We start from the raw sequence: 25,532 nt of genomic DNA, 5'->3' as shown, positions 1-25,532 counted from the left end.
GATACTGTCCAGGGTGGGCCACTCTGCACACCTTGCTCCCATTGAATGTACTTACCTTGCATCCACCTCAGTAGAAACATCTGGGAGAATGGTTCCTCAGCCATTTACTAGGAAACAGGGTGGTGTCCATTTGAAGATTGCATACGGGCCCCCACACCGATAAGACACCCCTGCTTTGAATACTGTAACTCCAAGCTCTGCTCCCTGAATGAATAGGTCAGGCCTGTATCTTTCCTATAGGTTACCTCAGGCTTCCTCTTACTGACCTATCACAGTTCCGCGCGGCTATAACAGGGTCAGTTTTGGCGCAAATTCCAATTCGATAAAAGTTTAATTTTAGTAGTAGGTGCTTTCCGGTGAAACCTTTGTGTTTTGTTCCTTCAGCTGTGTGCAATTGAAAATCGCTTATAGATTTTTGTTGTTGTCCTTTGTACATTTGGCTTTTATTTTTTCTTTAAAGTTTTTTGTTTTATAAGTTGTGTTTTATTTTCTAGACATGTGAAGTGCAACCGTATGAGAATATCTTCCGGAAGTTCACTGCAAAGGTAACAGTCAAATTCGGTTGCATCACAACATGCGCGCTAGGGGGCTCAGTATCAGAGATGGATGCATTTGCTTGCCAAATATATGTAGGGAAAGATGGGTGGTCTTCAGTATGCCGAATGTCGGGATTCCCGGCGCACAGTATACCGGCGCCGGAATCCCGACACCCGGCATACCGACATATATTCTCCCTCATGGGGGTCCACGACCCCCCTGGAGTGAGAATAAAATAGCACCGTGCCCGCGGCGTGGCGAGTGCAGTGAGCCCGCAAGGGGCTCATTTGCGCTCGCCACACTGTCGGTATGCCGGCGGTCGGACTCCCGGCGCCGGTATGCTGGTCGCCGGGAGCTCGGCCGCCGGCATACCATACTACACCCGGGAAAGACATATAAATATTTATGTGCCTATGTAGAGTTAAAAGACTAGTACTGAATAAGGTACAGGTGTATATATGTCAAAATGCTAGGCTACTGTGCCATAGTATTCCAAAATATGTTAGCATTTAAGTCAAGACAGCTTAAATGATCTACATTAAACCCCCCAAAAATGCATTATCATTTGCATAAAAATATAAGTGATATTGATGTTGGAATGTGGCGCTAACATGGAAAAATAGGTTCAGGACAGGACTGAGAAACCTTTGAAGGTGTTAAACACAGACATACCCCCACCTGTTGTGTACCCCATTGAAATCAAATGGGAATATTCTAACCAGTAATAGTCCAAATGGAAACAGCAATTAAGTAATGCAAATAGATGGCTGATGGTTTGAATACTATACAGTATCGGCCACGCTAATTAAATACTACACAATTAGCTCATAGGAAGAGACTAGATAGCGCTGCTGGTCACCATTTATAGCATGTTATCGCACCAGTCTTCCAGCAGCCTCAATAGATGCTTCTAAAAGAGGTTATTTGGTGCATAAAATGCGCAGTTGCACATCGTAAATTATCAAACTCTAAATAAGCCTCGCTGAGATTTGTGCCTGAAAGTAGTCATAAACAGGACAAGTGTACGACCTAAACTGCAACACTGTAACAGATAATGGGGGTAATTCCGAGTTGATCGCAGCAGCAAATTTGTTAGCAGTTGGACAAAACCATGTGCACTGCAGGGGAGGGGTAGATGTAACATGTGCAGCGAGAGTTATAGGCCCTACACACTGGCCGACGTCAGTCAAAGATATGAACAATCTCGTTCATAAATGAACGAGATACCGTTCATATCTTTGAGTGTGGAGGCTCCAGCTATGAATAATGCGCGGCCCCGCGCTCGTTCATCGCTGGTCCCCCGTCGGCTGTACATGCAGGCCAATATGGACGATCTCGTCCATATTTGCCTGCACTTCAATGCAGCCGGGTGACGGGGGGAGTGAAGAAACTTCACTCCCCCCGTCACTGCCGGGTCGCCCATCGGCCGTATCCGCCGTCGGGCAGCTCGGCGGCGGATCGGCCAATGTGTAGGGCCCATTAGATTTGGGTGGGTTATTTTGTTTCTGTGCAGGGTAAATACTGGCTGCTTTATTTTTACAGTGCAATTTAGATTTCAGTTTGAACACACCCCACCCAAATCTAACTCTCTCTGCACATGTTACATCTGCCCCACCTGCAGTGCACATGGTTTTGCCCAACTGCTAACAAATTTGCTGCTGCGATTAACTCTGAATTAGGCCCAATAACAGATGTGTTAAGACAAAAACAAAACACATTTAACTGATAAGGAAACATCTGTTCTTGACAATATTTAAAAACAAAGAGAATTAAAGTTTATTGTACAATGTATCTTACTGGATTTCTTTACAAAAAGTATATACAGGTTGAGTATCCCTTATCCAAAATTCATAATCACACATTTTTGGCTCCCCTACTAAGATAATGACACACACACACACACATATATATATATATATATATATATATATATATATATTATATATCTACAGTGGGGATCGAAAGTTTGGGCACCCCAGGCAAAAATTCATTTTAATGTGCAAAAAGAAGCCAAGGAAAGATGGAAAAATCTCCAAAAGGCATCAAATTACAGATTAGACATTCTTATAACATGTCAAAAAAAGTTTGATTTTATTTCCATCATTTACACTATCAAAATAACAGAAAACAAAAGATGGCGTCTGCAAAAGTTTGGGCACCCTGCAGAGTTAATATCTTGTACTGCCCCCTTTGGACAGCTGAGACCTGGCAGTGTCATGGATTGTTCTCAATCATCGTCTGGAAAGACCAGATGATGTCAATCTCAAAGGTTTTAAAAGCCCAGACTCATCTGACCTTGCTCCAACAATCAGCACCATGGGTTCCTCTAAGCAGTTGTGTAGAACACTGAAACTGAGAATAGTTGACGCTCACAAAGCAGGAGAAGGCTATAAGATAGCAAAGCGTTATCAGATGCCCATATCCTCTGTTCGGAATGTAATTAAGAAATGGCAGTCATCAGGAACAGTGGAAGTTAAAGCAAGATCTGGAAGACCAAGAAAAATATCAGACAGAACAGCTCGCAGGATTGTGAGAAAAGCAAGTCAAAATCCACGTTTGACTGCACGATCCCTCCAGGAAGATCTGGCAGACACTGGAGTTGTGGTACACTATTCCACTATAAAGAGATACTTGTACAAATATGGTCTTCATGGAAGAGTCATCAGAAGAAAACCTCTTCAACGTCCTCACCACAAAAATCAGCGTTTGAAGTTTGCAAATGAACACATAGACAAGCCTGAGGCATTTTGGAATAAAGTTCTGTGGACCGGTGAGGTTAAAATAGAACTTTTTGGCCAGAATGAGCAAAGGTACGTTTGGAGAAGGAAGGGCACAGAATTTAATGAAAAGAACCTCTGTCCAACTGTTAAGCATGGGGGTGGATCAATCATGCTTTGGGGTTGTATTGCAGCCAGTGGCACAGGGAACATTTCACGAGTAGAAGGAAAAATGGATTCAATAAGATTCCAGCAAATTTTGGATGCTAACTTGATGCCATCTGTGAAAAAGCTGAAGTTAAAGAGAGGCTGGCTTCTACAAATGGATAATGATCCTAAACACACCTCAAAATCCACGGTGGATTACATCAAGAGGCGTAAACTGAAGGTTTTGCCATGGCCTTCACAATCTCCTGACCTCAACATAGTTGAAAATCTGTCGATAGACCTTAAAAGAGCAGTGCGTCACAGACAGCCCAGGAATCTCAAAGAACTGGAAGACTTTTGTAAGGAAGAATGGGCGAAGATACCTCAAACAAGAAGTGAATGACTCTTGGCTGGCTACAAAAAGCGTTTACAAGCTGTGATACTTGCCAAAGGGGGCAGTACAAGGTATTAACTCTGCAGGGTACCCAAACTTTTGCAGACGCCATTTTTTGTTTTCTGTTCTTTTGAAAGTGTAAATGATGGAAATAAAATCAAACTTTTTTTGACATGTTATAAGAATATCTAATCTGTAATTTGATGCCTTTTGGAGATTTTTCCATCTTTCCTTGGCTTCTTTTTGCACATTAAAATTATTTTTTTGCCTGGGGTGCCCAAACTTTCGATCCCCACTGTATATATACACATAATATATAATATATATATGTCATTATCTCAGTAGGGGACCGAAAAATGTGGAATTTAGAATTTTGGATAAGGGATACTCAACCTGTATTTTAAAAATAATACTTTTCATGTCCAAAATGAGGGGCCTCGGAGGCCACATTCTTACATTTTATATGGGAATGACCCCTAAGTACTCGTTTCTGGAGACAGGTTTGTTAATTTACCATGACCTACTTTCTTAATTATTTGCCCTTGACTGCGGAATGGGTGATCCTGGGGATTACCCCTCCCTCCACCAGACTGTCACAGGATAGCAAAAAGTTACTGCTCATTATTAGTTGCCCACAAATGTGTCTTGCACACGCAGATTAATAGTGACCCCCTTCCTTTAGCTATTTAAGTCCAAGTTGTTCTATGCTCTCCCTATGGACTGGACGGAGGCTGCTCTTCATAAGTAAGAGAGGGGTTTATTCATGAAGCAGTGATAAGTGTGGAGAAGTGAACCAGTGGAGAAGTTGCCCACGGCAACCAATCAGCATTGAAGTAACATTTATAGTTTGCATACTTTAAAATTATACAGAGCAGCTGATTGGTTGCCATGGGCAACTTCTCCACAGGCTCACTTCTCCACTCTTTTCACTGCTACATGAATAGACCCCAGAGTACGGAAAACTATTTCCAGATTTGGGAGGGCATAAATATTTTCACTCAACACAATGGTACGAAACCAGACAACTGTTGGGTGTTGCTCCCATTATCTTGCTCTCAGCTACCTACCTGTAGTTTGTTTCGTTGCTCCATTGCTGTCTTTTTTCTTTTCTTTATTTTTTTTTTCATCGGGAAGTGGTGTGGCCACAAAATAATACCAAGTCATATTACATATTATAGTAGTCTCCATTATTCAAATTACGCCGCACAGTAGCGCCACTACACCAGGTAGAGCCCCTTTTACACATTATGGCGGACAGATTCCCCTTTTTACACATTACAGCAGACAGAGTCCACCTTTTACACATTACGGCAGACAGCGTCTCCTTTTTACACATTACAGCAGACTGAGTCCCCTTTTTACACATTACGACAGACAGCATCCCCTTTTTTACAGATTACGGCAGACAGCGTCCCCCTTTTTACACATTACGGCAGACAGCGCCTCCTTTTTACACATTAGGTCAGACAGCGTGGCCTGTTTACACATTACGGCAGACAGCGTCCCCTTTTTACACATTACGGCAGACAGCGTCTCCCTTTTTACACATTATGGCAGACAGCGTCCCCTTTTTACATATTACGGCAGACAGCGTCCCCCTTTTTACACATTTACGGCAGACAGCATCCCCCTTTTTACACATTACGGCAGACAGTGCCCCCCTTTTTACACATTACGGCAGACAGAGTCCCCCTTTTTACACATTACGGCAGACAGCATCTCCCTTTTTACACATTTACGGCAGACAGCGTCCCCTTTTTACACATTACGGCAGACAGCGTCCCCTTTTTACACATTACGGCAGACAGCGTCCCCCTTTTTACACATTTACGGCAGACAGCATCCCCCTTTTTACACATTACGGCAGACAGCGCCCCCCTTTTTACACATTATGGCAGACAGAGTCCCCCTTTTTACACATTACGGCATACAGCATCCCCCTTTTTACACATTACGGCAGACAGAGCCCCCCCTTTTACCCATTATGGCAGACAGAGTCCCCCTTTTTACACATTACGGCAGACAGCATCTCCTTTTTACACATTACGGCAGACAGCGTCCCCTTTTTACACATTATGGCAGCCCATCCCCCTTTTACACATTAGGTAGACAGGATAGATAGATAGATAGATAGATAGATAGATAGATAGATAGATAGATAGATAGATAGATAGACAGAATAGATGATACTTACCATCTCTCCGCTGGCTCAGGAAGTCAGGCTCCTCGGTGCTGGCAGCTCCGGGGGCAGCAGAGAAGGAAGAGGAGGGAGGGGGAGGAAGGATCAGCAGCAGCGCACTGTAATTGCCGGCGGCGCCGCTGCAGCTGTCCCTCTCCTTCCGCATTGGCTGGCCGCCGCCGCTGTGAATGCTCTGCTGCCCCGGGAGCTGCTCCTCTCCTCCTCCGGCACAGGCGGCTTGTAATGAGTCAATTTGACTCATTACAAGCCTCTGACTTTAGGGAATGGGGGCCGTTGCGCCCTCAGGGTGACTGCGCTGTGTGCCAGGCACACCTGGCACACACGTAGTTACGGCACTGATTGTTATACAGTATTTTCCATTTGTATACCTGCAATGACTATGCCCATTATTTCATTTTGACACATATTCTGTTAAATGTTCCATTGTACCTTACCATAGATGGCTGCAGTACGTCTGTATTATTATACTGTGCTCCTGATCCCTCCTTAATAAAAAAAATATGTAAAAAGGGCCTGACTTTGTTTTGTGCCGCAGTCGTGTCTGCGTCTTTATGCGTCTTATTGACACGCCCACCTGCAGCGTCTTAAGTCAGTGCGTTTGTGGCACTGTGCGTATTTAGACACACCTTCTATCGCACCACTACAACATCACCACTGAATCCGACCCGCAATCTGCAACTACAACTACAGTAAAAAGGACAGCCATTGTGTTGGATCTAGGCATAGAACTAGTTCAGTTAAATATTATTTTAAGAAATGTGCATTATAATTTTTTTTTTTTTTTGCAGGGATCCAAAATGAATGCTTGGGATTTGCACAGATCTCTGAATGATGCGTTTATAAAGGGTAAAGGCGCTGTAACAATTCATGGGGGCTCGTACCAGTCTTGTTTGAAAAATCCATTCTATGGGTGGCATGACCATAGTTAAGGGGTGGGACTGGTGCTGTTGCACAAGACACAGGACCCTTGGGGGCGGCAGCATCCCAGCCCAGAGACTCGTGTATGGGGCTTGCAGGGTGCCTGGATTGGGTTGTTGAGAGCAGCTATGTGGCCTGTTACTTGGGTGGGGGGGGGGGGGGGGGGAGAATTGGAGACCTCTCTTCACGCTTGCTACAAAAAATATGCGGAAAAAAAATATGCCCAGGAGGGTGCACAATCCAGGTGGGAAGTTCAGTGCAACCGCTTCTCTCCATACATCATGCATACTTTAATTCTCAGCACTGCATTGCAAAATGCTCCGTTGGAAATACGCACTCATTTACAGCATAAGCGATTCAGAGAAGTTTGCAACTCTGTTGTACCTCCACTTGTGACTATTTAGGCGTAATTGGCCAGCAACATAGGCTAAGTTTAGGGAGGTCAAGTCAAGTACGTGTAATCAGAATTGCATACACAAATATCCATTTCAGACAGATCTCTTGCTCCAGGTATCTATCTATCTATCTATCTATCTATCTATCTATCTATCTATCTATCTATCTATCTATCTATCTATCTATCTATTTTTTTGTTTTTTTTAAATAAATTACTGTAAATATTATTTTCTAGAATCCCCATTTCCAAATGGAGTCAAGTTTAACATAGATGGTAGTAGAGCATTACTGGCTTCAGTGGATGTATCCTTTTATTATTATTTTTATTATTATAAATAATACTCTTTATGTAAGTGACCTAATCTAGATGCAGTTTATAAAACATACAGCAAAACGCGTTGGATTTTCACTGATGATTCTAGATGATGTATCTACTTAAGTTCAGAGTACAGTGCAGTACACATCCACTTTCTGCTCTAAGAAGATCCTGCCACAATCTAGAAACAGATGTAGGTTTGAGAAACAGCTGGAACAGATGAAGGTTGTGAAAGCATCTGACCAGGTGTAGTCGGTAAGCGGAGTGAAGGGTATTAATGAAGAGAAGGTGAGGCACAGGTCACAGACAGACGCAAAGTACAGCTGTCAGAGATGTATGAGGATGAGGTGTTGTCGAAATTTTGAAGTACAGTATGAGGTATGTAGTAAAGCTGTGGACGAAGTCAAGGATGACGTTTGAGAGTCCAGGGAGATTGTGAAGGTCTCAACAATGATGAAGACTAAAGAGGGAGACTCCAGGAGGACAGAATATGATGAGGTCAGATTTGACTATGTTGCATTTTAGGTTGTGTTTATATATCCAAGTGGTAAATGATGGTGAGTCAATTAGGCAAAAGGGGTAAAAGGATGAAAGAGAAGGCAGTTGCATACATAGAATAAATGAGAAGGAGAGATGTTAGCGGAGGAGAGAGAGTCTATATAGACAAGTCAATAGAGGCTAAAGGAGACTATTAGTATACAATGAGAAGATGTATAAACAGAGAAAAACTGAGGGGAAAGAACAGAACTTTGAAAGTAACCAACAAAAACAGAGTGAGTGGAGGGGAGAAGGTGGCAAAAGAAGACTCAAGGAGCATTTAGAAAGATGGGAAGTGACCCGGAAGAGAAAAGTTCCACAAACACCAAGAAAACAAATGGTGTGCAAGAGAAGTGGTTGCATGGAAAGAAGCAAAGAAGTCAATTGGGATGAATAGGGAGAAGTGATACTTCACCCTTACTATGAGCAGATCATTGATCTCTTCAGTGAGTACAGTCTTGATGAAGATGGTGTATAGGTTTGAGAAGAGAGTGAGATTAGAGAAAGTGGGTTGTACACAAGTAGTTTGGAGTCAAAGGAGAGGAGAGAAATCAGCTAATAGTTAAAGGGGGTAATTTAGATCTGATCGCTGGGCTGCATTTTTTGCTGTCCTACCTACAGGGGGAGTGTATTTTCGCTGTACAAGTGTGCATTCTTATGTGTAGGTGCAGGGGAGTTTTGTAGAGAGGGGAGTTAGGGAGTTGGGAAGAAATGTGGAGAAGAGGACAGTTTGAGCTCACCCTCAATAATAGGAAAGAAATAAAGACTGGTATGGGAGTAGAGGAGAAGATGGGTTGGGTTTCATGTTACAAAGTGAGTTGAAGCTAGCAGAGAGACGGTGGTGGTTGGGGAACTGGGTGGATGTTAAGCACTATTTTGTGCTTGGTGTGAGAGGGGAGAATGCACTATACATGTGTCTTGTTTATCACTTTAATATAAGCACAGTATGCCGGCAGAGGAATATTGGACCCTCAAAACTTTGGTCTCTTGTGGAGCTATCTTACCAAGTTTAAGGTAAGTGTGAGCACCATAGTGAGGGGTGGGCACCATGAATGGAGACATGATAATTTGCAGAAGCATCACTATATTACATTTTAAAAAGGGGACACAGAATATAACGGCAGGTTTAAATTGAGCTACTTTTATTGTTGTAGTTGATTTGTGAGTCACCACAGTTTCCTGTTGTTCCTGACAATGGAGAAAACAGGTTCTGTATTACATAAAATTGGGTCATACAAGGTTGACAATGTAATGGGATCCCGGCTGCCGGGATTTTGTACCCAACCCTTAGGAATGTTTTGTGGAACCGGTTCAGCTGCACCTTTTGCAGTTTTGCACCATGTGGTCCATGGTAAATCCGGAGATGGAAAATTTCTGTGGTGCCCATTTTCCCTGTGAGGCCTTAAGCATGATCTTATTTTGCTTAAAGGTTAATACAGCCCTGAATAAGAAAGAGGAGTGCTAGTAAGATGACATGGGGGGATAATTGTGGTGTGAGGGACGTTTCTGCTCATACAGCCAGAGAGTGAGGAGGGTGTAGAGAACCAAACAGTTCATGGTTCATAGTTCAGAAAAGCAAGGGTGAAGCATTGATGGTAGAAGGAGATATGGATGGCTGGAGAGAAGGGAGTAGAGGTGTTTGGAGAGTAGGTCAGTGATAGTGAGTAGGAGAAACAGAAATTCAACTGAGTGTGTCAATGGTGGAGCTAGGGTCAGACTGGCCCATAGGGGTACAGGAGAAACCCCTGCCTGGTGAGGAAGGGGGAGGGCAACCCCACAACCAAGCAACCCTTCAACCCCTCCTTAAGGGATTAGGGACCTCATTCAGCTTTATTAGCAGTTTTGGTAAGATTACAAAACTGCTAATGATTAAATCGCATGCTGGGGCCGACCAGCAGAGGGCAAATGGCGGGTAGCGATGCGATCGCACATCAGTCACTGGGTGGAGTCACAGATTAGTTAGTGCGGGGCAGTGGAAGAGATGAAGGCTCCATTACCTCCCCCCCCAGGTACATACTATGTAACAAGTGCATGTGGGGTGTATACTGTGACTCAGAAGCCTGGAGAGAGGTGCGTGTGGCAGGAACACACAACTTTCTCAAATGTAAAACATCTGCATCCTGGACATAGGGTACATGGGCCCAGCAGCTGAACAGAGAATGTATCAATAGTGACCTATTAATCAGGTTTGAGGCATATGTAACAAGGTGAATGGTGATAAGTATAGAACTGGGAGGGCAAATGACAAAAAAAAACCTCTCTCTATGTTTCCCTTGCCCCATAGGTTCTCTTTCTATTCTTCCCTTATAACACATGACCCACACATGGCTTCTCAGACTCATTGTCACATATGTAGATCAGGGCAAAGCAGTGGGACGTTTGGATCATACTGTATACGTCCATCTTTCGCTCCCCTTCTCACATATATTTCCCCTACATTTTCCCCATATCACATATGCACATATATGCTTTCTCTCTGTATCATGTATGTGAACGGTGGCAGTAATTTGTAACAATTGTAATATTGGGGGGGGGGGGTGACTATGGGGAATATGCGCCAAAGCTTGTAGAGAGAGAGAGAGAGAGTGGAGAGAGATAAAGTACCAACAAATCAGTTCCTGTCATTTTTCAAATGTAGCCTGTAACATGGGAGTAAGAAGTCTGATATTTTGTAGTTTATCTCTCTTTAAGCTTTGATAAATCTCCCCCTATAGTGAGGTGTGTGTGACAGGCCCATACAAGTTTCTACTACGTGTGACATGTACAGTGGGCAGCTCACCTGCCATGGGCTGATTGCTGGTTTCTAGCAGGGACTATTACTGCAGTGATACTAATGTGCTCATTTATTACAATTTATATTTAAGGATGTATTTGCTGATATCGATACCAGTCGTTGTGGATACTTCAGTTTGCCTGATCTTAACAAAGCGGTGAGCCGAACCGGTGAGTATGGATGCTGGTGTTAAAACAATGATACTACTATATTGTCACCAGTAGCCCTGATCCCCAGATTTCCTTTCTGTTCAGTTTTATAATCACTTTTACATTGCAAGATAGGTTTAACGTTTTCCTTCTGCTATCAGTGTTGCTATTCCAAGGTTTTTGGGTACACAACATTTTTTGTCTTCCCACCTTCACCTCTGTCAGTGATTTCAGGTCATTGACTTATGGTTATTTCTGTCAGTTGTTATAGCTCATTACAGTTTTCATCCAAATACATCCAGTGGAAGCCCCAGAACAGGCTCCCTGAGTCAGAGTTCTACCCAGCATGCACCAATGGGAGGTTCGACCAGGCCCTCATACCCTAGAACATCTTTTGGGATCCAATGTTACCACTCTGTGAAGTTTCCCCCCAAATCCATCCAGTGGAAGGCACAGAACAGGCTCCCTGAGTCAAAGTTCTGCCCAGCATACACCAACGGGAGGTCTGACCCAGGGCCGGATTAAGCCTTCGGGGGGCCTGGGGTACTTAAGATAGAGGGGCCCTCTTGGCAGGACCATCCTCCTAGTTATGTCTGATGTGTGTGTGCCTCCTCACCCTGCAATAGCAATTTCCTTTACCCACATCCAGAGCCAGATTTAGACCATCAGTTTGGGTCCCTCCTTCCCCAATAGCATGCAGTTTCACACACACACACACACACACACACACACACACACACACACACACACACACACACACACACACACTGCCCCCATAGCAATACACATATACTGCCCCCATGGTCACACACACTCACTGCCCCCATAGCTGCACACACACTGCCTTACTGACACAGACACCTCTTAATAGCATGAATACCTCTTACTGACAGATTCCACTTACTGACAGACACATCTTAGATAGGAACACTGACACACACACACTTAATGACATATACCGCTTACTGACACACACTTAACTACACAGACACCTCTTACTGACACAAACACACTTATACCTCTTTTACACTCGCAGGAAAGGTCATTCCCGGGAATGTGTCCCGGTATATTTGCCGCGACACATTGCCGGGAATGACCCTTTCACATTAGCGGGCCGACCCGACATATTGCCGGGTCGGTGACGTCACCGCTGAGTCTCCCGGAGGCGGTGCTTGGAGATAATCTTCTCCGAGCACCGCCTCCTCCTATGCAGAGAACAGGTGCCGGGTCGCCTTGACCCAGTATACCCGTTTACACTGCCAGCTTCCCGGGACGGTCCCGGATTCAACCCAGGTCGAGACCTGGGTTGAAATCCCGGGATACTCGTCCCGGGAAATTGTCCCTGTACCCTTTCACACTGAGAAAAATCCCGGGATGATGCGCGTTCACGTGCAATATCCAGGGATTTTACTGCGAGTGTAAAAGGGGTATTACTGACAGAAACCCTTACTGACACAGACAACACTTACTGACAGATACGCCTTACTGACACATACACCACTTATTGGCACATGCATACTGACAGCCACCCCTTACTGATACAGACACAAGTTACTGATACAAACATTTACTGACACGCCCTACTGACACAAACACTTACTAAACACACACTTATTGACACAGATTCCACTTACTGACAGATATCACTTACTGACACTATTGGCACATTATCATACATACTTACAGACAAACCTTACGGACACAGATAAAATTTACTAACACAGATAAACTTTACTGAATATCACACACACCACAAATACACTTATTTACACAGAGACAGCTTACTGACAGTCTAACACAGACACCAGTTATTGACCGATACCCCTTACTGACATACACACTTACTGACACACACACACTTAGGGAAGCCAATCCCGGGCCATTTTTTCAATCCCGGGTATCGGGATTGAAAAATGGTCAATCCCGGGATAACCGGGATTGGCTTTTCCCTATGTGGCTGCCCCTCTCGCCCGCCCGGCACACATAATTCACCATACAACGGGGTTGGGAGGCTAGGAAACATCCTCCTGACTTGGCGGACAGGTGACTGCGCAGCATGACCTGTCACTGTACATCACGCTGCACAGGGGGAAACCCATAAATCGCTGAACTTTGGGTAATGTTTGTTTCAAACATTTAATAGGCAGCATTGCATAATACACATACATATATTTATCTGTTTTCTTTTAATACTTATGATTGAAAGAAAAGCATTACAATTGTGAAAAAATGTGTACATTATACAGTAAGTCTTACAAATGTATGCCAGCCTACCCAATACAAATCTGTACATAAAACAGCTATTCAGAATTGGGGAACAGAGGGAGCTCTTTCCAGCTTTTCTATCTGTGGTGAAAGTCATCCTCCTGCCTGTCTAAAGGAAAAGTTACATAGTGCTGCTGAGCTGGGAGTTCTCTGAGCGGCTGCTGCGTGGTCTATGAGAGGAAGCTTCATCGCATGAGCACAGCCAGACACCCGCAGCGGGAAAAGCATTATCCATGTACACAGGGCCGTAACTACGTGTGTGCCAAGTGGGCTTGGCACACAGCGCAGTTGCCCTGAGGGCGCACGGCCAGCGGCATGTAATGAGTCAAATTGACTCATTACATGCCTCTGCTGTTTGCGCCGTGCGCCGGCCGCCGCGCTGTGAGGACAGCTACAGCGCCGGGCAGCAGAGAAGGAGGAGGAGGGAGGGGGAGCAGGGAGCCACAGCAGCGCTATTTCATTGGTAGTAAGCGCCGCTGCAGCATCCCCCTCTCCTTCCGTATTGGCTGCCCAGCGCCAGGCAGCCAATACGGAAGGAGAGGGGGATGCTGCAGCGGCGCTTACTACCAATGAAATAGCGCTGCTGCGGCTCCCTGCTCCCCCTCCCTCCTCCTCCTTCTCACCTGCCTGCACAGAGAGGGAGCTGCACGAGGAGCCTGTCAGCGGGGAGAAGGCAAGTATATCCCTCTCTCTCTCTCTCTCTCTCTCTCTTAGGGGGACACCGTCTGCCGCAATGTGTAAAAAGGGGGCCTGGCTGCCGCAATGTGTAAAAAGGGGTCCTGGCTGCCGCAATGTGTAAAAAGGGGGACTGGCTGCCGCAATGTGTAAAAAGGGGGACTGTCTGCCGCAATGTGTAAAAAGGGGTCCTGGCTGCCGCAATGTGTAAAAAGGGGGACTGGCTGCCGCAATGTGTAAAAAGGGGGACTGGCTGCCGCAATGTGTAAAAAGGGGGACTGGCTGCCGTAATGTGTAAAAAGGGGTCCTGGCTGCCGCAATGTGTAAAAAGGGGGCCTGGCTGCCGTAATGTGTAAAAAGGGGGACTGGCTGCCGCAATGTGTAAAAAGGGGGCCTGGCTGCCGCAATGTGTAAAAAGGGGGCCTGGCTGCCGCAATGTGTAAAAAGGGGGCCTGGCTGCTGCAATGTGTAAAAAGGGGGCTGGCTGCCGCAATGTGTAAAAAGGGGTCCTGGCTGCCGCAATGTATAAAAAGGGGATTGGCTGCCGCAATGTGTAAAAAGGGGGACTGGCTGCCGCAATGTGTAAAAAGGGGATTGGCTGCCGCAACGTGTAAAAAGGGGGACTGGCTGCCGTAATGTGTAAAAAGGGGGACTGGCTGCCGCAATGTGTATAAAGGGGGACACCGTCTGCCATAATGTGTAAAAACGGGGACGCTGTCTGCTGTAAGGTGTAAAAAGGGGACGCTGTCTGCCGTAATGTTAAAAAAGGGGACACTGTCTGCTGTAATGTGTAAAAAAGGGGACGTTGTCTGCCGCAATGTGTAAAGAGGGTGACTGGCTGCCGCAATGTGTTAAAAGGGAGACTGTCTGCTGTAATGTGTAAAAAGGGGGACACTGTCTGCTGTAATGTGTAAAAAAGGGGACGTTGTCTGCCGCAATGTGTAAAGAGGGGGCCTGGCTGCCGCAATGTGTAAAGAGGGGGACTGGCTGCCACAATGTGTAAAAAGGGGGACGCTGTCTGCTGTAATGTATAAAAGGGGCTCTACCTGGTGTAGTGGCGCTACTGTGCAGCGTAATTTGAATAATGTAGACTACTGTGCACCGTAATATGAATTGCTATTATTTTGTGGCCACGCCCCTTCCCCATGAAGCCACGCCCCTATAATTTTTTTGCGCGCCTAAGGCGCGCACTGCCCCTGTCTTGCATGGGGGGGGCACCACTGTCGTTTCTTGCACACAGCGCTAAAATGCCTAGTTACGGCACTGCATGTACAACAGCCATAGGCGCCGCCAGAACACACCCACAACACAGGGATTATCCATCAGCCAGGACAGCGGCTCCATAGGCCACAGCTTTATCAGTTTTTCGCAGCCCTCTAGCGTCCGCACCAGCAGCAGAGCTATCATGCAGGGGGAGCTGAGAGCCGGGCAGCGTCTGAGCGTCCTGAGGACGCTCAACGCTGCCTGCCTTTAAAAAAAACAAAGGGCAGCCTGATCCCTGGATTGGCCACCCTACACAAACTAACACAAACACACTTACTGACACATGTACACACACTGACACAAACACACTGACATACACACTTCATGACATACAATCACACAGAAGAGGAGATAGCCTTCATGATATGCTCTCCCCCCCCCCAGCCCACTGCTGCACACTGAAGCACATGCTACTGGTGTGTCAACGTGTGGGGTTGGCGCTCACCTCTCCCAAGTCCAAACTGCCTTGACCTTTACCACTTTTTTATCAGCTGCAGTCAGAGGTCCGTCTGTTCTTTCTCTGGCTCCGCTTTAGTCCGCTGCGCTTGGTCTGTCTCTCCGGGATCAGAGACGCTGGGAGGAGGCGTTGTCTGCTACTGCTGTACACACAGTAGCTGTGTAACCCTTCGTGCAGCCACTCATCGTGACTGCAGTGTGCAGGAAGCAGGGGGCAGCAGTGTCAGAAGCAGAACAGCTCCAGCTGGGGGCCCCCTAGGATTAGAGGGCCCGGGGTACTGACCCCCTGTGACCCCCCCTTAATCCGGCTCTGGTCTGACCAGTACCTCAACCCCCTAGTACAGGGGCGGCCAACCAGTCAGAGACAAAGAGCCAAAAAATCTTGTTAGGTACAAACAAAGAGCCGACATCAAGCCGAAGGCGCGTGTGCAAAAATGGGGTGTGGCCTTGTACCTGCTAGGCCACACCCCTGGTATAAAATACAATGAAAATGCCAGATCCACATAAAATTAATTTTAAAGCCAGATCCAACATAAAATACATTGAAAAAGACACTTCCACATAAATTAATTAAAAAATCCAGATCCACATAATATATATTGAAACAGCCATATTCACATAATACAGCTCCTCCATGTGTCACTCCAGTCAGCACCCTCCTGTGTCACTCCAGCCAGCCCATGTGTGAATGTGTCCCTCCTGCTAGTACCCTCCTGTGTCACTCCAGCCAGCTCCCCCATGTGTCACTCCTGCCAGCACCCTCCTGTGTCACTCCTGCCAGCCCATGTGTGAATGTGTCCCTCCTGCTAGTACCCTCCTGTGTCACTCCAGCCAGCTTCCCCGTGTGTCACTCCAGCCAGCTCCCCCATGTGTCACTCCTGCCAGCTCCCCCCTGTGTCACTCCAGCCAGCTCCCCCATGTGTCACTCCAGCCAGCTTCCCCATGTGTCACTCCAGCCAGCTCCCCCATGTGTCACTCAGCCAGCTCCCCCATGTGTCACTCCATCCAGCTCCCCCATGTGTCACTCCAGCCAGCTCCCCCATGTGTCACTCCAGCCAGCTCCCCCATGTGTCACTCCTGCCAACATTCTCCTTTATCACTCCAGTCAGCTCCCCCATTATGTCTCTCTTGCCAGGATCCTTCTGTGTCACTCCAGCCAGCTCCCCCTTGTGTCACTCCAGCCCACCCTCATATGTCACTACAGCCCAGTATCTGGCTCCCTCAGTTTTCAGTCGCCGTAGTGCTACCGTGTGTCTGGCTGGAGTGCACCGGTTTCCAGGATCTGTTGTAGTCAGGTGACTTTGAGAGTTGGGAGCCACATTTGAATAAAGAAAGAGCCGCATGCGGCTCAAGAGCCACGCGTTGGCCACGGCTGTCCTAGTATGTCTTCTGGGATCCAATGTTACCACTCTGTGAAGTTTTCACCCAAATCCATCCAGTGGAAGGCGCAGAACAGGCTATCTGAGTCAAAGTTCTGCCCAGCATACACCAACGGGAGGTCCGACCAGTACCTCAACCCCCTAGAACGTCTTATGGGATCCAATGTTACCACTCTGTGAAGTTTTAACCCAAAGCCATCCAGTGGAAGGCACAGAACACTATCCCCAGGTCAAAGTTCTGCCAAGTGTACGCCAACGGGCAGTCCGACCAGGACCCCAACCCCCCTAAAACCTGACCAGTATCCAACTGGACCACCTCGCATTGGTTTCAGCCCAATCAGTGCAGAGGTGTCCGAATGCATAACCGGACAGACAACCAAAAAAACAGGCCAATTAAGTTTACATATAAGACATAGACCTATATTTTTAAATCATACAGGCACCTAGAAAAGTGGTTTACTCTAAGCACACAATTTGGCTTAAATGTCAACTAATTAATTATATGTTATGTAACAAACAAAACCTCCAAATTGCCTGCAAATGAGCAAAAATAGAAGCCAATTCAAAATATTTAAAAAAAATAACATAACTCAAAAAATGAAATGCAAAGTTCTTTATTTGGCATAGAAAAGATGTGAATCTTCTTTTGTCTACAAAACATTTTTTTTTTAACTACTTTCTAGTTTAAAAAAACAAACAAATGTAAATTATTTTTAACTTTAAAATCTATTTGTTAAAATGTATTTAAAGAATTTAGAACCACTTTTAACGTACCTCATTACGGGGGTAATTCCAAGTTGATCGCAGCAGGATTTTTGATAGCAACTGGGCAAAACCATGTGCACTGCAGGGGAGGCAGATATAACATGTGCAGAAAGAGTTAGATTTGGGTGGGTTATTTTGTTTCTGTGCAGGGTAAATACTGGCTGCTTTATTTTTACACTGCAAATTAGATTGCAGACTGAACACACCCCACCCAAATCTAACTCTCTCTGCACATGTTATATCAGCCTCCCCTGTAGTGCACATGGTTTTGCCCAGTTGCTATCAAAAATCCTGCTGCGATCAACTTGGAATTACCCCCTACATTCTCAAGTCTCAACTGTGGCACAGAGAGACATGAATGTGATGAATTGTTGGTGCAGGAATTTTTTTTTAAAGATACTCAAAGTTTTAATGCAGCATCCTGTGGCTGCCACTGGCCGCAGCGGCTGCGTGAGACATCACGCAGCACCGCGGCCCGCCCCCCCAACGGTCCGGCCACGCCTGCATTGGCCGGACCATGCCTCCTAACGTCCAGCCCCCTCCCGCCCTGCGACCGCCTCTGCCTGTCAATCAGGCAGAGGCGATCGCTACTGCATGACGGCCTTCGGCACTGCGGCGCCGGTGCATGCGCAATTCCTACCCGATCGCTGCGCTGCGATAAACTGCAGCGAGCGATCGGGTCGGAATGACCCCCCCCCCCCCATGTGTATGAATCTGGATTGATGCCCCAGTTGTGGGCAGTTCTTCATAATTGGCACTGTCCCAGGAAAAACAGGATGGTTAGGGATGGTTAGGTCGCTTGGACCCTATTCAGTAAGGATTGCAAATTCTGCTTTTTGATCGCATGCCAGTGCCGCCCATCGAAGGACAAGGCCACTCAGCATGCTACCCGCCGCCTCCCCCCTGATACCACACTGAAATTGCGGTCGCACCACAATTTCAGCGTGATCGCAGAAAGTAGGGTAGCCTCCTGCCTGTCTAGCCTGGCTGCGACGGCAGGAGGGCTGCCGCCGTCGTTCTAATCGGAGTGGCTGCATGTGACGCCATGTAGCCGCCCGGATCACGTCCATGCCATGCCCCCCGTTCGACTGCCGCCATCCCCATTTCCATGATGCCGCCCCCGCAACGCTCTGTTTCTACCTAGGAAACGGAGAGTTGCCACCCTAGCTCCCGCCGCATGCACCCGCATCATCTTAGAAATTGTTACGGTTAGATCGCTAGTTGCGATCCAACCTGAATGTGGTCCATATTCGTTATTAACTAAGGGGGTCATTCCGAGTTGATCGCTCGCTAGCAGTTTTTAGCAGCCGTGCAAACGCTATGCCACCGCCCACTGGGAGTGTATTTTAGCTTAGCAGAAGTGCAAACGTTTTTATCGCAGAGCGGCTGCAAAAATTTTTTGTGTAGTTTCAGAGTAGCTCAAATCCTACTCAGCGCTTGCGATCACTTCAGACTGTTCAGTTCCGGATTTGACGTCACACACCCGCCCAGCGTTCGCCCAGCCACGCCTGCGTTTTCCCTGGCACGCCTGCGTTTTTATGAACACTCCCTGAAAACGGTCAGTTGCCACCCAGAAATGCCCACTTCATGTCAATCACTCTGCGGCCAGCAGTGCGACTGAAATGCATCGCTAGACCCTGTGCAAAACGGCATCATTCGTTGTGCCCGTACGTCGCGCGTGCGCATTGCGCCACATACGCATGCGCAGAACTGCCGTTTTTTAGCCTGATCGCTGCGCTGCGAACAAATGCAGCTAGCGATCAACTTGGAATGACCACCTAAGTAAGAACCAGTAGTAAGGAACTGTGGCTTATTTGTTGTTTAAATACTTGTTATCGAAACTGATATTTTATGAGCTAACCCCATTTGAGAATGCAGACTGTCCATCCACTATGAATAAGAGAATGTGGCCTATTAATTCAATAAACACTAGTGACTGCAATGATGTGCAATGTGCTACATTCTTATAAATATAGACTAAACCCATTACTTGTTAGGTGACAGTTGCACTCATGATGAAGCATTAGTGTTTTTTCCTTTATTACCTAGGTCTTCAAGTTAGCAGCGATCTCCTTAGACAGCTGATTGCTCGATACGGAGACTCTGAAGAAAAACTAAACTTTGTTGACTACCTGATCTGTATGGTACGAGTGAAATCAGTTTCAAGTAAGTTGCAAAATGTGCGATATCATCATAATCAATAGAAAGTTGCCAAAGATTTTTTTATTGACCTCTGCAATTGCCGGATGTTAGATAAGTATCTGTCATCATTTCTGGCCAATATAGTTTAATTAAATTCACTAAGTTGACAGCAAAATCACTGATGTGTATGTAAAGAGACCGTTAGATGGGAGACTTAGAATAGAATTTCCTGATGATGAAACTATGGCGCTCTAAAGCCAGTGCATGCCAGTCCATGTTAATGTAATGTTAGCAGCTGTAAACAGTTTGTTGGATTCTGTTCAAGAGAGCACAAACTAAACATGCAGCTAGTCGCAGCCACAATGAACGTGGCTATATCTGTACTTAGGGATTGATGCAGAGTTAAACCTATGCTAATATGCCTAGCACAACTTACAGCAAATTGTTCTGTGCATGCTCAGAAATGTTTATGAACATTTGCATGATCCTGGGATAATGTAGGCCAAGTGCCGCAAGGGCCTATCTGCACAACTGCAAACACATACAGATCCGCACAGAGGCACATATACGATCTGAAAACTGTATCATTTGTGGGTGGTCAGTGGCTCATAGCTAAGCCCTTGGACCCTCATCAGTTTTCTGCAACCCTGCTCTGATGTCGTCTTGAGCAGTGAGGTGACAAAACCACTGCCACCAGTGAATATAAAGTGTCAGGCTACATGACCCCCTCCTGGTATGAGTGGGTGTCCCCAGCTGCCATCACCAATTTGAGGAGAAGCAGCAGCATCCAAGTGCAATGTGCTTCTAGTTTCAGGTCCAACTTCTCTGGTCGCAATCAGCTCGGAAAGACCCTCTAAAGGACCTCCCATGGAGGTTGTGTTAAAAGGACATGGGGGAAGGGGGGAGATATTAAAGTAAAATGTCCATGGCTCCCATATTTAAAAAAAAATACTTGGAGGAGTCATGGAAGACACTAGTCATGTTCTGTATGTCATTGTATAAGTAGGCCAAACCTTAGCTAGAATTTCTTGTAGACCTCTGTTGGCATTAAATATCTTTGTACAGAATTGAACTTTTTCTTCTTTAATATTTTCAGAAACATTTAATATGCTCTCATGTGATGGAAAAGGTGTTTCCATTAATCGAGAAAGGGTAAGTGTTAATTGTCGAGTGTCAATGATGTGTAACGAAACATGACGAGACACGCTAAGCTCTACACTCCAAGCTACTTCAGTCTCTTTTTGTTTGTTTGTTTTTGCTATTGCCTTGGATAACTGGATTACTTTACACTCTGAGTTTAAGAGTAATAGATGTAGTACTCTTGTATAAACTTTAATCTACAGTAATCCTTGATTCCTGGACTGGGAGATGTTGTGGACAATGGGTAACGAACCATTGTGCTAGTATCATTATTCATGTCTCATCAAGGACGTGGAATCTAATGGGGGTCTGGTCATTACAGTGGTGCTAGGAGGGGATGAGCGTCACAGTAAAAAACTCAAAGATGAAAGGTCTGGTTTAAAGCGGCAGTGACGTATCTGTCATGGGTGCAGGGTGGAGTGCATACGGACCCATGGGCAGGGCAGTCGAGAGCCTGGCTGGGCCCAGGTACTTTTCAATGGGTGTGGCCTAATCAGAGGAGGTGTGCTCATGTAATCTTAGAAAAAAATACTGAAAATATAGTATTTTAAGCACCTCCATGGCCACACTGCAGCCTAGTACACAGCAGAGTGTGCTGGGCTGAGGAGAAGAGCAACAGCTGCTGCCGCCAGGTAAGGGGAAGGGGGCCTGGGCCCCTACTGGACCTTCACTGGGCTCCTCCATCAGACCTGGGCCCGGGTAATTTGTACCTTCTCCCCCCCTCTCTCGACACCACTGCCCATGGGTCCTTGGCGCCCTTCTTCCTATACTTGTTCAGTGGCACCATCTGATATACTGTATATACTTACTACTATGATGTGTCATTCAGTATAAAATGTTTCCTTTCAATGCAATAATGATCAAAACCAAAAACTGTTGTTACAGTGGATGCAACTCATGATATAAAAGGAATGGACAAAAAGGATAATTCTGCAGTCGCTGGTGAGTATTCTATATATAATATTACTGGGTCAGACAATCATCATTTACTCTTCGATGTTTGAATAAATTCCTTTCCGAATTCTGTCCCCACATTTGTGTCCATTGTAAGAACATAGAGGCAGCAGTCAGGGTAATGATGGGCATAACGGTAAGAACATAGAGACAGCAGTCAGGGTAATGATGGGAACCACTGTAAGCACACAGAGGCAGCAGTCAGGGTAATAATGGGCACCACGGTAAGAACACAGAGGCAGCAGTCAGGGTAATGATGGGCGCCACTGTAAGAACAAAGAAGCAGCAGTCAGGCTAATGATGGGCACTATTATAAGAACATAGAGGCAGCAGTCAGGTAATGATGGGCGCGACTGTAAGAACAAAGAAGCAGCAGTCAGGGTAATGATGGGCACTATTATAAGAACATAGAGGCAGCAGTCAGGGTAATGATGGGCACCGCTGTAAGAACATAGAGACAGCAGTCAGGGTAATGATGGGCACCACGGTAAGAACATAGAGGCAGCAGTCAGGGTAATAATGGGCACCATTATAAGAACATAGAGGCAGCAGTCAGGGTAATGATGGGCACCGCTGTAAGAACATAGAGGCAGCAGTCAGGGTAATGATGGGCACCACGGTTAGAACATAGAGGCAGCAGTCAGGGTAATGATGGGCGCCGCTGTGAGAACATAGAAGAAGCAGTCAGGGTAATGATGGGCACCATTATAAGAACATAGAGGCAGCAGTCAGGGTAATGATGGGCACCGCTGTAAGAAGATAGAGGCAGCAGTCAGGGTAATGATGGGCACCGCTGTAAGAACATAGGGGCAGCAGTCAGGGTAATGATGGGCACCACTCTAAGAACATAGAGGCAGCAGTCAGGGTAATGATGGGCACCGCTGTAAAAACGTAGAGTCAGCAGTTAGGGCAATGATGGTCACCACGGCAAAAACATAGAGGCAGCAGTCAGGGTAATAATGGGCACCGCTGTAAGAACATAGAGGCAGCAGTCAAGGTAATGATGGGCACCACTGTAAGAACATAGAGGCAGCAGTCAGGGTAATGATGGGCAGCACTGTAAGAACATAAAGGCAGCAGTCAGGGTAATGATGGGCACCACTGTAAGAACATAGAGGCAGCAGTCAGGGTAATGATGGGCAGCACTGTAAGAACATAAAGGCAGCAGTCAGGGTAATGATGGGCACCACAGTAAGAACATAGAGACAGCAGTCAGGGTAATGATGGGCACTGCTATAAGAATATAGAGGCAGCAGTCAGGGTAATGATGGGCACCACTGTAAGAACATAGAGGCAGCAGTCAGGGTAATGATGGGCACCATAGTAAGAACATAAAGACAGCAGTCAGGGTAATGATGGGCACCACTGTAAGAATATAGAGGCAGCAGTCAGGGTAATGATGGGCACCGCTGTAAGAACATAGAGGCAGCAGTCAGGGTAATGATGGGCACCATTATAAGAAAATAGAGGCAGCAGTCAGGGTAATGATGGGCACCACGGTAAGAACATAGAGGCAGCAGTCAGGGTAATGATGGGCACCACTGTAAGAACATAGAGGCAGCAGTCAGGGTAATGATGGGCACCACTATAAGAACATAGAGAGAGCAGTCAGGGTAATGAAGGGCACCACGGTAAGAACATAGAGGCAGCAGTCAGGGAAATATTGGGCACCGCTGTAAGAACATAGAAGAAATGGTCAGGGTAATAATGGGCACCGCTGTTAGAACATAGAGACAGCAGTCAGGGTAATGATGGGCACCACTCTAAGAACATAGAGTCAGAAGTCGGGGTAATGATGGGAACCGCTGTAAGAACATAGAGGCAGCAGTCAGGGTAATTATGGGCACCGCTGTAAGCACATAGAGGCAGCAGTCGGGGTAATTATGGGCACAGCTGTAAGTACATAGATGCAGCAGTCAGGGTAATGATGGGCACCAGTGTAAGAACATAGAGACAACAGTCAGGGTAATGATGGGCACTACGGTAATAACATAGAGGCAGCAGTCAGGGTAATATTGGGCACCACTATAAGAACATAGAGACAGCAGTCAGGGTAATAATGGGCACCGCTGTAAGAACATAAAGGCAGCAGTCAGGGTCATGATGGGCACCACTATAAGAACATAGAGACAGCAGTCAAGGTAATGAAGGGCACCACTATATGAACATAGAGACAGCAGTCAGGGTAATGATGGGCACCATGGTAAGAACATAGAGACAGCAGTCAGGGTAATAATGGGCACCATTGTAAGAACATACAGGCAGCAGTCAGGGTAATGAGGGGCACCACTGTAAGAACATAGAGGCAGCAGTCACGGTAATGAATGATGGGCACCACGGTAAGAACATAGATGCAGCAGTCAGGGTAATGATGGGCACCGCTGTAAGAACATAGATGCAGCAGTCAGGGTAATGATGGGCACCACGGTAAGAACATAGAGACAGCAGTTAGGGTAATTATGGGCACCGCTGTAAGAACATAGAAGAAGCAGTCAGGGTAATAATGGGCACCACTATAAGAACATAAAGGCAGCAGTCAGGGTAATGATGGGCACCACTATAAGAACATAGAGACAGCAGTCAGTGTAATGAAGGGCACCACGGTAAGAACATAGAGGCAGCAGTCAGGGTAATGACGGGCACCACGGTAAGAACATAGAGACAGCAGTCAGGGTAATGATGGGCACCGCTGTAAGAACATAGAGACAGCAGTCAGGGTAATAATGGGCACCATTGTAAGAACATAGAGGTATGAGTCAGGGTAACGATGGGCACCATTGTAAGAACATACAGGCAGCAGTCCGGGTAAGGAGGGGCACCACTGTAAGAACATAGAGGCAGCAGTCAGTGTAATGATGGGCACCACTGTAAGAACATAGAGGCAGCAGTCAGGGTAATGACAGGCACCACGGTAAGAACATAGAGACAGCAGTCAGGGTAATGCTGGGCACCACTGTAAGAACATAGAGGCAGCAGTCAGGGTAATGATGGGCACCACGGTAAGAACATAGAGGCAGCAGTCAGGGTAATGATGGGCACCACGGTAAGAACATAGAGGCAGCAGTCTGAGTCATGATGGGCACCACGGTAAGAACATAGAGGCAGCAGTCAGGGTAATGATGGACACCACTGTAAGAACATAGAGGCAGCAGTCAGGGTAATGATGGGCACCACGGTAAGAACATAGAGGCAGCAGTCAGGGTAATGATGGGCACCACTGTAAGAACATAGAGGCAGCAGTCATGGTAATGATGGGTACCATTATAAGAACATAGAGACAGCAATCAGGGTAGTGATGGGCATCACGGTAAGAACATAGATGCAGCAGTCAGGGTAATGATGGGCACCACGGTAAGTACATAGAGGCAGCAGTCAGGGTTATGATGGGCACCACGGTAAGAACATAGAG

The 25,532-nt window shown here is 46.3% G+C and overlaps 1 protein-coding gene across 3 annotated transcripts in view; it reads left to right on the top strand.

Annotated features, from left to right (window-relative positions):
- LOC134910652 (calpain-13-like) overlaps positions 1 to 25,532 on the top strand; it is a 157,197-nt gene that overhangs the window by 99,910 nt on the left and 31,755 nt on the right. For all 3 annotated transcript variants that reach the window (XM_063918941.1, XM_063918942.1, XM_063918939.1), the window contains 8 exons: positions 495 to 545; positions 6,784 to 6,841; positions 7,545 to 7,612; positions 9,108 to 9,176; positions 11,027 to 11,105; positions 19,937 to 20,053; positions 21,126 to 21,181; positions 22,055 to 22,111. In XM_063918941.1, coding sequence (XP_063775011.1) covers positions 495 to 545; positions 6,784 to 6,841; positions 7,545 to 7,612; positions 9,108 to 9,176; positions 11,027 to 11,105; positions 19,937 to 20,053; positions 21,126 to 21,181; positions 22,055 to 22,075 — 519 coding nt within the window. In that variant the 3' untranslated portion in view covers positions 22,076 to 22,111. The remainder of the gene's footprint in view (positions 1 to 494; positions 546 to 6,783; positions 6,842 to 7,544; positions 7,613 to 9,107; positions 9,177 to 11,026; positions 11,106 to 19,936; positions 20,054 to 21,125; positions 21,182 to 22,054; positions 22,112 to 25,532) is intronic.

This window comes from Pseudophryne corroboree, chromosome 4, assembly GCF_028390025.1.
Source record: "Pseudophryne corroboree isolate aPseCor3 chromosome 4, aPseCor3.hap2, whole genome shotgun sequence".
Classification (NCBI taxonomy): Eukaryota; Metazoa; Chordata; class Amphibia; order Anura; family Myobatrachidae; genus Pseudophryne; species Pseudophryne corroboree.
The sequence above is the reverse complement of the archived record's forward strand: the minus strand, read 5'-3'. Positions and strand labels throughout refer to the sequence as shown.